The following is a 14,413-nucleotide window of genomic DNA, read 5'->3' as shown; positions in this document are numbered from 1 at the left end:
ACCTGGGTGAGAAGTGAAGGGTCAGGCGAGCTGGGCAGGAGGGGACAAGGAGCGTGGGGAGGGGCTGAGGAGGAAGACATGTGAGGGCCAGGGGGTGAGCAGAGGGACACAGAGGAAGAGAAGGTCACCCAGCAGGCAGGAGACAGAATCTGGATACCAGCAGGAGCAGCCTTCCCACGAGCTTAGGGTGCTCCTAATTTCCTCAGAACAAAACTCGTTTGTAAACGGAATTTTTTATAGAATTTGTTCTTCAAGTATCCAAAATCTGGGTCATATATGGGTGTTTGTTTGTTTGTGTGTGTGTGTGTGAGAGAGAGAGAGATGAATGATTATTGATAAAGTTGTGACCTTCCAATTTCACCTTGGTCCTTTGGATCGCCATGTCTCAATCGTTTACACCGAACAAACCTTATTTCTTAGATATGGGGTCTATCTGTTCTCACTCGAGGGGATCACGAAAGTCTAATCCGGTTATGCCAGAGAATACAGGAGAAGAGGATGCACAAGAGGAACCAGCGTCCTACAGGGGTATGAGAAACAAACCATAGGTGTCCTAGTGTCCCTGTCAAAGTATCTCAGCTAACTACTTCACATGTCTTGCTTTGTTGAGAAATGACAGGTTTCTAGTAAGATATGTACTTTGAATGGTGGGTTTTTTTTGGCGGGGGAGGGCTGGGTTGGTTGGTTTGTTTCTTTCTTTTTATGTGGTGCTGAGAATCAAACCCAGGGCCTCACATGTACAAGGCAAGCGCTCAGTCACTGAGCCACAAACCCAGCCCTTTGGCTGGGATTTTTTTCTGTTTTTACTTGGGCTTTGCCATTGAATCTCTCAGGGTCCCTCTTCGTGGCTGCCATGGGAGATTGCTGAGCTCCCCATCAGTCTGCACCTTGGCATTGGTATAGGTACCCTTTTCTGTCCTATTTATGCCTGTTTGACACATAATCTCAGTTTTGTGAAAGAAACTGCATGTTTCAGGAAACCTATTCACGAAGCTCCTCTATTAGCTTTGAGTCACATAATTGTTGTTTGGCCAGAACCAGCCAGCGTGGAAACTCAGCAGATAGCGTACTGTTGAGCAGAGTGAAACCATGCACCTCAGCTCTATGTGGAAGAAGGTCTGAGTTGTGTGGTCCTCTTCACCAGGATTAACAGTGTGTCCCTTTGTGTTTCAGCATCTCGGGACACCTCTGAATGCACGAAGGTAATTAAAGCCCTACATTGATGCTGAATGGTTCCCTTTGCAGTGGGGAGGTGCACACTCTTTATGTCCTCTCTTCTTTCCAAGCACGCTGAGCCCCCCATCACAGTAAAGGAGCCCGACCCATGTCCAGAACCAGGGAAGGCAGAAGCAGAGACACTCAGATCAGGAAAGTTTGCACTACAACGTTCCAGGGGATCTCTGTGTGGAAACAACTGAAATGCTAGCAGCCTTCCCACGTGTAAGGTCGTTGTCCCAAGGAGGTGGGAGGATGTGCCCCCAATGTCTGGCAGTCATCTCAGCACATGATCTCTCCTCCGTCTTCCTGGAAACATCCCTCCATTCTGAACTGCTTCCCCTCCATTTCATACTGGGGCTTTCTCATGGATCTCTGATCCTGTTTCCATTCTCCCTGTTTCCAGCCTTTGGGGAGATCTAGCTACTGTGCAAATGTCACCTGAGCCTCTGCTCAGAATGTGAAAGGCCTGCCTTCTCAAACTTCCTAGAAATCTTTCCTAACAGGAGCTGTGCCTCACTGAGTCCTTATGCCTGTCCCTCCTTCCCTGTGCTCTGCATCAGTCCTCACCATCCCTCTATCCTGAGACAATGCAGACCCATTTTACACCTTCCTCTGTGTGGGCCTGCAGCTTTCATGCTCTCACCGTCTCCTGCTTCCTGGCTACTCTCCTCTGTCTGCACCTCCTTCCAGAAAAACCACCGTCTCTGTTACCTTTTCTCTGCCTGCTCGGGTCCTGGTGCTGCTCACTGCCAGACACACAGGTTCCCCATCGCCCTTCCAACCCGAGTCTCATGGGTATAGACTCATCTGCATCAGTTTCTCTCATATTTTAGGACGCACAGCTGAAGTCCCTTGATAGGCACTGCCATGATCCTGTTGTTGTGTTTCTTTGTGTGTGTGTGTGTCAGTGTGTGTGCTTGCTGTTTTCATGAACTGATCCACTGTGGTGGTCTTCTCCAAGGACGGCTACAGCCTCAGCACTCCCCTCACCCATGGAGAGAAGAGCAGGCTTTTCAGCACCAGTGCAGAGAGCAGCCTTGTGGTCAGACCAGCTCAGGCAGCATTTTTGATCCTGGGTTCATTCTTAGAAAGACACACCAAGGCCCAACTTAGAATGCAGCTTCCTCTCCTCTCCCTCCTTTGGTCAGAGGCAGATCTGCTCTGGTGTTGGCCTGCAGGTTATGGGCTTTGTTTGTTTGTGGTACACAGCTTTCTGAATCCATAAGCCCTTCTGAGTGTCCAGTGTGAAATTTGAATAAAACCCCTCTTCCACTCACCTTGCTGAGAAGCTCTTGACCCACTTCTTGGGGCTCCATGCAATGGCGCAGCTTAGAATGCAGCTTGCTCTAGACCATGGTTTTCCCACACTCAGCCCTTCCTTCATGTGGAAGTTCAGGTTTGTTTCTGAACAAATCACATTGACCTTGAGCAGATGAATCTTGGAGATGTGCTGTGCATTGAACCTGGTGTCCTGTTGTGTGTTGATGATTTGGATCAGGAACAGTACTCCATGAAGAAGTCATTGTTGGTTGGGTGCAGATGGACAGGCACATCTTATCCACAGCTGCTTGTAAGTCAGAGGCTGAAGAATGGCTGTGTTCAGTCCAGTCAGCAGAGGACCCCGGTTGCCAACTAAAATGGCCAAGGGATAGAACTAAGTGTAGAGTAGTTGACAAGATTGCACAAGTGCCTGGTCCAACCCAAGGTGCAAACACAAGGAAAGGAAAACCGTGCAACTTGGAAACCAGGAGTTCCTCACCTGACATTCAACTTACTTGGAAAGCGTATTTGGGAACATTTAGTTGTATTAGTGTTACAGTTACCGCTTTCTACTTAGATCGACATTCACTTATCTAACTCAGTCCTAAGGACTGTGAGTAAATGTATTCACTTGTCAGCAAGGACCCATTCTGATGTGACCTCAGAGGAAGAGCATGAGAGTTCTGGTGACACTCAACATAGCCAGCCACAGGTATGTCAACATGCAACTCCTTTATTCCGGGTTTCCTCTTGTTTTCCTTGTTGAAGAATAAAGGAGGCCAGGTGAAAATACTTTTGAAGTAGTCTTCTAAAAATCCCCTTAAGTGGTTAGAATCTGAAAATAGCACTAGAAATCATGTCAACTTAGAGCTAAACTTTATTTTGTGATGGAGGTAAAAGGTGTCTAAATGCCACTGGTCCTTCCACGTGAGAAAGCGCCTTGAAAAGGAAAAACATTGAGATGAAACATGAGACTGAGGAATAAGGACCTGTACCATGAATGGTGTAAGTGTGATGGCCACTGGATACATTCCTACCGAAGGGTGATGGTTGCCAAACACTAAACAACCTGGTGAAAATCACTTGTCATTTGCTCCACGTTGAACGATTTTTATTCTGTGGTGACCTTTCCATTTAGTTTCTCATGCATGCAGAAAATCGGTCCATATGTTGAGTATTTGATCAAAATGTCTTTAGTGTGTGTTAAAGAAATATATTTGGATGCAGCAACAGGGGAATGATGGAATTTGGAGATGCCATCTCACCATGTTTTCTGACATTGCCAGCGTTCCCAGGGCAATATTAGGTAGCATGCATCTAGATGTATGTCACGTGGCCTGCACGTGTGGGTCCTTGGGCAGGGGTCTGATCCAAGTGTCAGATCCCCAACTGAACACCTAAGTCTCATATTTTAAAATGAAAACTTTGTCAGTCTAGCATTTATAATGTGAAATCCCATGTAATATCAAGAGTATTCCTCAAAAATCCTTTTAAATAAGAGTTGAAAAACCCTCTTACATGTGAAGGGGAATGGGAAGGAGAAAGAGTTACAATGAATTTTGTTCCTCCCCTTCTTTGGGGTGTGTACACCTCTGTTAGTGTGATGTCAGGGGATGCCTTTTCTGTGAACTCTGCCCTGCTTTTAACAAATCCAGAGCCATAGGAAGAATAGAGTTCAGGTTTATCTGGATCACAAATGCTAGGTTGCCCTGTGGAAAGGATGACTGTTCAGTCTGGACTTGTCTACATTTTAGACCAAAAATTGGGTGGTGTCTAAACGAATGGTCACAAAATCTTCATACAACTCATTGGGGTCATTCATTTTGCAGATATTCTCTGAGGCTCATCTGCAGATGCAGGTTTCTCTCTCATCTGGTGAGAAACAACATAGAGCAAAAGAGAAAGCAGACGGACATGATCGTGGTAAGAACAACACACTCTAAACAGTTCTGGGGGTGGAATATCGATTTCTAACATGAGCGCTGGTTACTCTAATACTTGGAGAAATGAACCTAGTAAACAGGTAGAATTGAGAAAGCCAGAAAGATAATGAGTTGTCTCTCTTAAGATCCAGAGTCCAGCCACAGGTTACACTGAGGGTGTCCCTCTTAGTTTTTCTACAAGACACACACAGTCACAGGGGAGTTGGAAATCATGCAGTGCAGAAGGGAAAGGGTGATAAACTCTGAGAAGGGCAGAGAGAGAGAGAACACAGCGAGTAAATGGAAAGAAGCCGTGGAGGCAGAGAGATTTCAGACACGTGCCAGATGGAAAAGACCAGGGTAATCAGTGTTTTGAGGCAATATGGGAGTTTCCATTATGAACATTACCTGTGTATGAATGCATTTTGTGTTTTTTGGTCTCGATTGTTTTATCTTATATCATCTCTCTGAATTTATCATTTATAATGGTTTTCATGTGTCTGTCTTCTCCATTAGACTTTAAGCTGAAGAAGGGTATGGTCTCTTCTGCTTCTTCTGCAGAAACAGCAAAACATGTCACATGTTGTCGGGACACATTGGTATGAATAATGTATGTGAAATATACAGCATTCATATATGAAAATCACTCACATATTGTGCTTCTACTTTCTTTTCTTTGTTACAGATTCTGTTATTTTGTTGAAAACCCAGAAAGATGTTCTGCGATTTCAAAGAAAAATAAAACCTAAAAACCATCACTGTTTACAGTGTTCACTACATTTAAAAAGAAATGCACAACTAGAAAATGAGAATTTTGTGGTGAAAAAGGGGCTACCAGAGTTTCAGCAGGAAAATGCAAAACTGAAACAACAACTCCATGATTTGAGGTATCATATCCTAGATTCAAAGTAGGGGTGGAACCCTTTCCTTTATTCTAGTTGAAATAAGAAGGAAAAATCTTTGTCTGTTGGCATTTTGCAAGGGAGAAAATTTGAATAAAATTCGAATTTCTTACAAACTAGATAACATATTGTTAAATGTGAATACTTCTAAAAATTAAATGCATATTCTTCCCTGTCACAATTTTAATGGCCATATGGAAACCCTTCTGCTAGAACTCTATTTATTTAACTAACAGAATTTGGTGTTATTTGTTTATATTTTTAACTATTTTATTACAATTAATGTTTCAAGAAATAGTATTTAGAAAAAATCATTTTACACTCAAGGTGCCATGGTACATGCCTATAATCCCAGCAGCCTGGGAGGCAGAGGAAGGAGGATCAAAAGTTCAAAGCCAGCCTCAGCAACTTAGCAAGGTCGTAAGCAAATCAGTGTGACCCTGTCTGAAAATTAAAAAAAGAAAAAGATTTGGGATGTCGCTTCTGTGGGTTCAATTCCTGGTGCCAAAGGTGGGGGTGAGAACAAAAGAAAAGGAGAGAAAAAATTAGATTCTTCATTTGTTTACTTTTTTAAAAAATTTAATATAGAAAGTAGGGAAATTTTAAAAAGATATTTGATCAGGATTTCTAAATTGCTCAAGAAAGTTTGTATTCCACCAATGAGGTTTTCTACACTGCCCTAAAACATGTTTTTATACATTTGTAGTTTTTCTTCTCATGCCTGGGATCAAATCCAGGGTTTTGTGTGACTAGTGTGATGTGCTAGTGCTGAGCTAGACCCTCAGGTACAGTTTTTACATTAACATTCATTAAAAATAAATGTAGTTAAATTTACTCTCATTTATAAATCACATTTGTTCAGATTTCTATATTGAAAGAACTTTTTTTTATTCTTAAGTGTTCATGATAGTGGAGTACATGTTGACATAAAGTCATTCTTGTTATGGCTAATATTTCATTGTGTATATTTTCTTTATCCATTCATCTGTTGAAGGACATTAATCTTTATAATTGGATTAAATATTAGGTTCTCTCTTGTTCCAAAGGGGATTTTAACTTGTTTGTAAAATATATAATGACCAACAAGGTAAGTTGAAAATGTTGCTATAAAAGAAACAGAAATAAGTGTAAAAACAGGTATTAGATTTCTTATCCCAGTTTTGGGTTACAGTAATACAAAACATATATGTTTAAAGAAGAATTTCTAAATCCACTGCTATACTGTAAGTCAATTGTAGGTATACCTGACATATTTTATGACATATAAAGATGAAATCATATTATTACCATACTCATAAGTCTTTAAAACTTATTTGACTTGAAATTATCTTTTTAACTGGGGAGGATCTTTGATAGTGCAAAAAAAGATCATTTTGAACTGGTCAGCTTACCAAATTATTTCAAAATTCCTTTTCTGTAGTATCTAAAATGATTACTAGTAACAAAAACTTACCAAATAATAAAATAGTCTTCTATTATGCCTTTCAGTTATGTATGTTTTAGACAAGAATGAAGGAGAAATTAAAAATGTGAAGCTAGAAAAGAAAAGCTTCAGAGAATGTAGAATTTTTATTAGGATTTTAAATTAGCATACAAAGAGCCAGAACATAAAAAGACATTTTTTCATTTCTGGCAAAAATTAATTTAAAGATAACCATATTTAACTCCAGGTATGCCTTGAAGGAAGAGGCAAAGAGAAGAAATGATGAACTTTTATGTGAAAAAAATAAGGACAAGTTAAAAGAAAAAGAAGCAGAATATAACAAAGAAGATAAAGTGAGAAAGCAAGCTGAAATCTCTGTCGATACATTGGGTATGAAATTGAGGACTGCAAGAAATCATTTTGATCAGGTAAATGACCCTTCAGTAGAGTTTCAAATTCTTTATCTCCTCTGTATGATTTATAAAATCCCTTTAACTTACTGTATGTGGCCATGTTTCACTTAATGGTGGCAATGTGGTCTGAGGAATGTGCTGTTGGGCAGATTCACCCACATGTAGTCATCATGTGTGTGTACTTCCACACACTTCAGACATCGCCCACAATGCCAGGAAATACAGACTTCCAGGTCATCCGTCGATAAGCAATCTGTGGTCTCCCAAAGCATTTGTATGTGGGGTAGGAACTGCTCTTTGGGTTTAAAACACAGTGTTATCTGACTCTAAAATTAAATGATGGCATCTATGGCAAAATCAGTTACTGCAAATCTTAGCATCTGTTTACTGAAAGAAGAAGTTGACTTTGATCACTGATATAAATGCCAATTTAGGGCTTTTTATGTTAAGATACAGAATAAATAGCTATAAAACTACTTAAATACATTTTTTAAAGTCTTTCACAGTTACATCTCTACCTATATTTAAGAAATGTTTTCACTCTGACATTTATCTGTCATTTGTGCAGTTGAAATGTAAGTCATTTATGCATAAATAAATAAAAGAGTAAACCTACTCTTGAGGTTTTATTTTTTTTTGAAGGTACCACTCTTTAATTAAGTGTTTAGACTTTCCACTACATGCTGATATGTGGTCAAAACCTTGCTGAAGTGAACTTGCAGATTTGAGCAGAACAAAATGAAACCTACAGACAACTTTCATGATTACAGAATGCCAGAATTTACAATATGGAATTTCAGTAAAACATCTTTGCAAACAAAAAGAGATGGATATGTGCCAAAAGGATACGTTTCCTGAGTTATTTTTCTCTATTGTTTTCAAGTATGTGTGTGTGTGTGTGTGTGTGTGTGTGTGTGTGTGTGTAACATTTTAAACAGTAATTATCATGGAAAAGTATACAGGGTTTTAAATCCATATATACATAACCATAATGTACATATTTTGGGGGTGAGGGTGGCATTTTTTGTCCCATTGAATTCAGTAATGTTCTTAAGTCAACTCTATTTCTCTGCAGCAGTCCCATGATGGCTTTGAGAGTAGCCTCATCAAGAGAAAGGCCTTTTAATATTTTCCACAGGAATAGATGATTTCTCTATGATATCAAAACCCTTACTTCTAATAGTAGATGTTTTACTTTTGGGTAGTGACTTCACTCCCTTGTTGTGTTAATGTGTGTTATTGCTCCCACTGTTAAGTAAGGAGGAAAAGTGTGGCCAGTGAGGACCCTGATTTTGTATATCATTTCCTCATTCTTGAGAAGAGAAACACTTTGCTCCAAGTAATTTCTTATTTCAGTGCAAAACACCTTTGGAAACAATGGCATACCATAATATGCTCTTAGAATAAGTTACTGGTAAGTATTTGTTCTTGATCAATAAAGTTAGTTTATTTCCCCTTTCTTATATTGACTTATGTATCAAACCTCACTGAGATGAAACAAATGCTGCTGAGTAGCAATCTCAGGATTTTCTGAGCAGAGCCTTGCACATTTTGCCTTATTTGTCATTTGTATTTTGAAACACAAGCCTTCTTTGGTGTTTATCCATTCACAGGAAAGAAATAACTGGCTTGGTGGATGGGCACTAGGAGCAGAGGCAAAATACTTGTAGAAAAATCTTGCAACTTGCCTATGTCTTTAGCCTCGCCCTCCTTTTCAGAATTGTGATATATTGTTCATTGGTATACATACATGTGGTTAGTGCTATTCCTGGATATATCATTTATCAGTAGATGGCAATTCTCATACTTTGCTCCAAAATGTTAGAAATATAATAAGGGAGAAATACTTTCAGGAAAAGAACTTGGGGATCTCTTGTGTGTCTGAGTACATGTAGAGCTAAGGCTGGTACTAGGCTGGTCAAATGCTTGAGCTGTCAGACTGAAAACTTATTCTTCTTAAAGTTAAATGTTCTTTTATTTGCCAGTGAAGCCACCCCAACAGGTAGGTACATAATAAAATATTTGCAATTTTTAACTGTTTAAAGTGTAGAGAATAAAATTCTATAAGTTATATCAACATAAAAAACAGTGAATTATTATTTTTTGTTTTAGGTATGCATGACAGTAGAGGTGTTTTGACATATTATACATACATGGCATATAATTTATTCTAACTAGGATCCCATTCCTGTGGTTGAAAACGATGTGGAGTTTGGCTGGTCGTGTATTCATATGTGAACATTGAAAAGTGATGTCAGGTTCACTGTATCATCTTTCTCATCCCCTCCCAGCTTGTTCTTCTCTTTTATCTAATTCAATGAACTTCTGTTCTTCCCTCCTCCACCCCTATCTGTGTTAGCATCCACAGATTAAGGAGAATATTAAGCTTTGGATTTGGGGGACTGGCTTACTTCACTTAGCAGGATAGTCTCCAGTTTCATCCATTTACTGGCAAATGCCATAGTTTTATTATTCTTCATTGCTGACTCCATTGTGTATATATGACACATTTTCTTTATCCATGTGTTAAAGGGCACCTAGGTTGGTTCCATAGCTTACCTTTTGTGAATAGCTGCTGTAAGTATTGATGTGGCCGTGTCACTGTAGTATCCTTTGGGTTTACACCAAGGAGCAGAATAACTGGGTCAAATGATGGTTTCATCCAGATTTTCTGAGGAATCTCTATGCTGCTTTCCTGTGCAGTCCTATCAGCAATGTATGAGTGAAACTCTTTCCCACATCCTCACCAACATTTTTTGTTAACTTGCATTCTTTTTTTATTATTGATTTTTTAAAAATAAATGACAGTGGAATGCATTACAATTCTTATTACACATATACAGCACATTTTTTCATATCTCTGGTTGTATGTAAAGTATGTTGGCACCAATTTGTGTCTTCATACATGTACTTTGGATGATGATGATGATGTCCACATTCCACCATCCTTGCTAACCCCCTGCCCCCGCCCTTTCCCTTCCACCCCTCTGCCCTATCTAGAACTCATGTATTCCTCCCATGCTCCCCCTCCCTACCCCACTGTGAGTCAGCCTCCTTAGATCAGAAAACATTCAGCATTTGTTTTTTGGGGATTGGCTAACTTCATTTAGCATTATTTTCTCCAGTACCATCCATTTACCTGCAAATGCCATGATTTTATTCTCTTTTATTGCTGAGTAAAATTCATTATGTATATATGCCACATTTTACTTGCACCATTGGCTTTCTGACTGGAGTGAAATTGCAATCTCAGTATAGTTTTAATTTGCACTTCTCTAATTGCTAGATATGTTGAACTTCTTTTCATTTATTTGTTTACTGTGTTCATGTCTTTTTCTTTGAAGTGCCTGCTCAGTTCTTTGGTCCATTTATTGATTGGATTATTTGTTCTGTTTTGTGGTTTTGGGTGTTAAGTTTTTTTGAGTTGTTTGTTTTGGAGATTAATGCTCTATCTGAGGTGTCACTGACAAACACCCCCCCAGTCCTCTGTAGGCTCTCTGTTCACATTCTAATAGGCCTAGGGTCTCTTGCCTAATGTCTAGTTCCTTGATCCACTTTGTGTTTTGTGTGGGGTGAGAAATAGAGGTTAAATTTCTCGTACTAAATATGGGTTTTCAGTTTTCCTAGCACTATTTGTTGAAGAACTTATCTTTTCTCCTTTGCATGTTTCTGATGTCTTTTCTAGAATGAGATTATATATGTGGTTCTGTCTCTCTGTCTTCTGTTCTGCAAAGTTTTTTTTTTTTTAACATTGGCAAACTGTTCAGTTACTCTATTCTATCAGTCTGCTGTAATTCAGAATTTTTCAATCCTTACTTTTTTTTTTTTTTTTTTTTGGAACCGGAGTGCTGAACCACTGAGATGCATCGCCAGCCATTTATTTTTTAATGAATGAGTCATGGTCTCGCTAAATTGCTGAGGCTGGCTTTGAACCTGTGATCCTCCTGGCTCCTCCTGAGCCACTAGGATTATAGGCATGTGCCATTGCACCTGGCAATTCTGACATTCTTTAAATTGAAATTTCCTTTTACTCTCATAGATCCATTTTCTTGGATTAACTTTTTGAACTTTTGGGAATTTATGTTTCTATAAGCTCAGAAGTTTACATCTAATTTTTCTTCAGTGGAGTATCTATTGAAACCCTTTCACCATATAAATATACAGGTTATTCTTTAATTTTAGAGGAAATTATAAAATGTCATTTTATTGAATTGTAGCAAAATGTCTCTCTTTGCTTTTACTTAGATTCCTACTAGAGATGAATCAGACAACAAGCCATTGCATAAATATCACAAGACAAAGGATGAAATCTCTATGAGGAGCCTGGGAATGGACCCAATAAAATATCAGAACCAGGAAAAGAAGTGCCTTAAGAATACTGAAATTTTAACAGAAAAGGTTGTTGACCTTCCAAAGACAGTCAAACTGAATGAGAAAACACTTACAAAAACATTCCAGGATAATGAACAGTTGTATATTTGGAAAGCTGAGAGTACACTGCAAAACTGCACACTGGAGAGTGAAAAACAGAGCACAGAAAGACCAGAAACAAAAGTCAAATCGCATCCTGCCAGACCTAGTGCTGCTCCACACCATCAGGGTGAAAGTCCAACTCCAAAAAGAAATCTAGAACTTGCTTTCCAGAGAGCCAGAGATAAAGACTTTAGTTCACAGGAAGAAAAGAATATTGATGTAATTAACCTAGAAGTTATTAGTGAGATTCCTTCCCAAAAGGCTCCAAAGTCTGAAATACAAACTAGTGACCTAGAAAACGAGCTGCATAAGACAAGAGGTACTCTCAGAGTCATGACTTTGGCTACACAACAGGTAAACAGACACCTGAAACAAAGACAGTGCCAACTGAAGGGGATGGAACACGGGCATCAAAATGAACAGAGAAAAAGGAATGCACACCTCCGAAAGCAGGAAGCTTCTAGAGAGCAGGTGTCTAAACTACAGAGTGAAACTACATTGCTTAAAGACCAATTGCATGACTATCAGAACAAAGCTAATGATAAAAAGGATGAAATTATTAATATCCAAACCCAATTTCAGGATATTATAAAAAGAATTCAAGCTCAGAATGACAAACATTATCTCATTCTGGAAAATGAATATATGGAATTAACCAGTGAAACTAATCATTTAAAAGAACAATTGGATCAATATGGAAAGGAGAAAGAAGTAGTAAGTATAAAGGGTCTTGGAAGGAATACTTGAACTGATATTTGCTTATGGCTAAATGTTGAATCTTGATGAATATAAAAATCTATATATTATAAATGTGTTTTCTGTTATCAACACAGAAGTACAACCTGAGTTCCAGCAAATATAACTTACACCTCATTCCCAGCACAAATAAATGATCTGTGTTTGAACTGATACATCTTCCAATTCCCTGCTCTAATTCTTACATGCTATGTGTATATTTTAAAGTAACTTAGGTAGTCATATGCCAAATAAACACACAAAAAAACTTAGATAAAATGGATTTTAATATTTGAAAAGGAGGAAATTTTCAAACTTGGACATGACAGATTCCTCAATTTAAGAAATTGTGTTTCTTATAAAGATTTGAGAGACTGAGACACAGACTTAGTAGATGTATATGATGGCATTAGTAATACTGTCTCAATAATGCTGAAACAATGTCTAATTTTGGTGCTGTTAATTGAATCCAGAGCTCTGCCCATGCTAAAACACACACTCTACCAATGAGCTACATCCCATCACGGAATAACAATTTTAATGTCTTCATGTTGCCATACTTTAAAACCACAATGAAGCAGATAAATGGAAATGCTCATACCTAGTTTCAACTGAGTTAATTACTTTGACAGTTCATTCCAGATTTTCCAGCTGAACTGAAATGTAGGTGCTGTGTTTTTTAATAGATTTTCTTCACTATATTTTTATATCTTTCTAGTTGGTAAGTTTATTTTTAGTCATGCCAATCAACTTAAATCTGAAAATAACTCTCCTGATATTTTTTTCTTTATTCATGACCTCTCCACCTCTTTAAAAAAGCGTGTTTGTCATTATCATAGGTTGGGACAAATGTGATGAACTGCAGCAAAAACAGTGGATGTAATCTGTAATTTATTGCATATATCCATGATAAAACTTGCTCATAGTTTTCTTCATTTCAAGGCCCAATTGCTTATCTGAAATAGCCTTTCAGTACAAAGATAATCGTAGCCATCTACAGTTCATTAATTTGGCACTGAACCCCCATTTCCAGACTAATGAGGCAGCAGGATTTATGTAGAGCAGGAGTGGTGTGAGGGCCAGTGAGATTTCTAGGAGCTGAGGACAGGCACTGAGGTGGAGAGCAGGTTACCCAGGGTCTCTCTTATTCCTCATGGAAGTATATTGGAATTATTTCAGCAAAGGTTTGAAGATGTGAGGATTTGGGGGTTAATTTGAGCCTCTAATAAGAGGGGTACCTCTGTAGAATTCACCACCACCAGTGAGACTTGCATAACCATTTCTGATTGAGAATTCAGTGGGTTGTTGAGCATTGCAACCTTATCGAGGGCAGTACATAGAAAGGGCTTGACCATTGCTAAAGAATGTGACAGTGATTAGGCAGGAGTATAGAACCTTCTGTTTCTTTCAGGGAATTCAGAAATAAATAGGAGTGTACACACATGTGAAAAATGGGATGAATATGTGTATGTAGTGATTGTTTTCAGAGTAAACATTATTATAAAATATTCTTAATATATTTTAACGTGAGCTCAGTAACAAAATCATTAACAGAAATATCTCATCACGTAGTTGTGAGGCATCTTGAAAAACAACCGGCTGGTATCCTGAAATTACAATCTGCTTCACCAGAAGATTTACCACGTTTTCACACAAAGTTAAAAGACAAAAGACGAGATTTAAAGAAGACACTAAGACAAATGACAAGTCAAGTATGTACAAAAGTGAACATGTCAACTGTAAATCTACACCTGCTTAAGTAATAAAAATGTTCCAGTACACTCATTTCAATGAATAGCTTTCTTTGTATTTTCATTATAATTGATTTTATATTTTGTGATCTTTACACTTTTTATTGTGGAATTTTTCTGTTACAATGTCATACATCTTTCATTGAAATATCTACCCTGAGGAAAGCTGAGACTTTTTTTTATAAACCCAGCACCTTTTAATGCTATCTCGACTTCCATGGTGATTCAAGAAAATTAAACCAGAGGTACCATTTAATAGAATGTTTCAAGGAATTGTGTCATTTATTACCTTCATTTTTGTTCATGTATACACAAT

General features: G+C 38.4%; 1 protein-coding gene and 1 long non-coding RNA gene across 2 annotated transcripts; both read left to right on the top strand.

The window, feature by feature from the left end:
• Window positions 1–424: 424 nt before the first annotated feature.
• Window positions 425–2,762, top strand: LOC308640505. The gene is made up of 3 exons (XR_014020289.1): window positions 425–528; window positions 1,174–1,202; window positions 1,287–2,762. It is a non-coding gene; the product is annotated as an uncharacterized lncRNA (long non-coding RNA).
• Window positions 2,763–5,776: 3,014 nt separating this feature from the next.
• LOC308640503 (ankyrin repeat domain-containing protein 26-like) lies at window positions 5,777–14,109 on the top strand (the record flags this gene model as incomplete). The annotated part of the gene is made up of 4 exons (XM_081312388.1): window positions 5,777–5,787; window positions 6,973–7,153; window positions 11,384–12,329; window positions 13,919–14,109. The coding sequence occupies 4 exons, from the start codon at window positions 5,777–5,779 to the stop codon at window positions 14,107–14,109; spliced, it is 1,329 nt and encodes a 442-aa protein (XP_081168514.1).
• Window positions 14,110–14,413: the final 304 nt, after the last annotated feature.

The sequence above is a fragment of the Spermophilus citellus genome (genome assembly GCF_964194105.1).
Source record: "Spermophilus citellus genome assembly, contig: SCAFFOLD_172, whole genome shotgun sequence".
NCBI lineage: Eukaryota > Metazoa > Chordata > Mammalia > Rodentia > Sciuridae > Spermophilus > Spermophilus citellus.
This window is presented reverse-complemented; position numbering and strand designations above follow the sequence as displayed.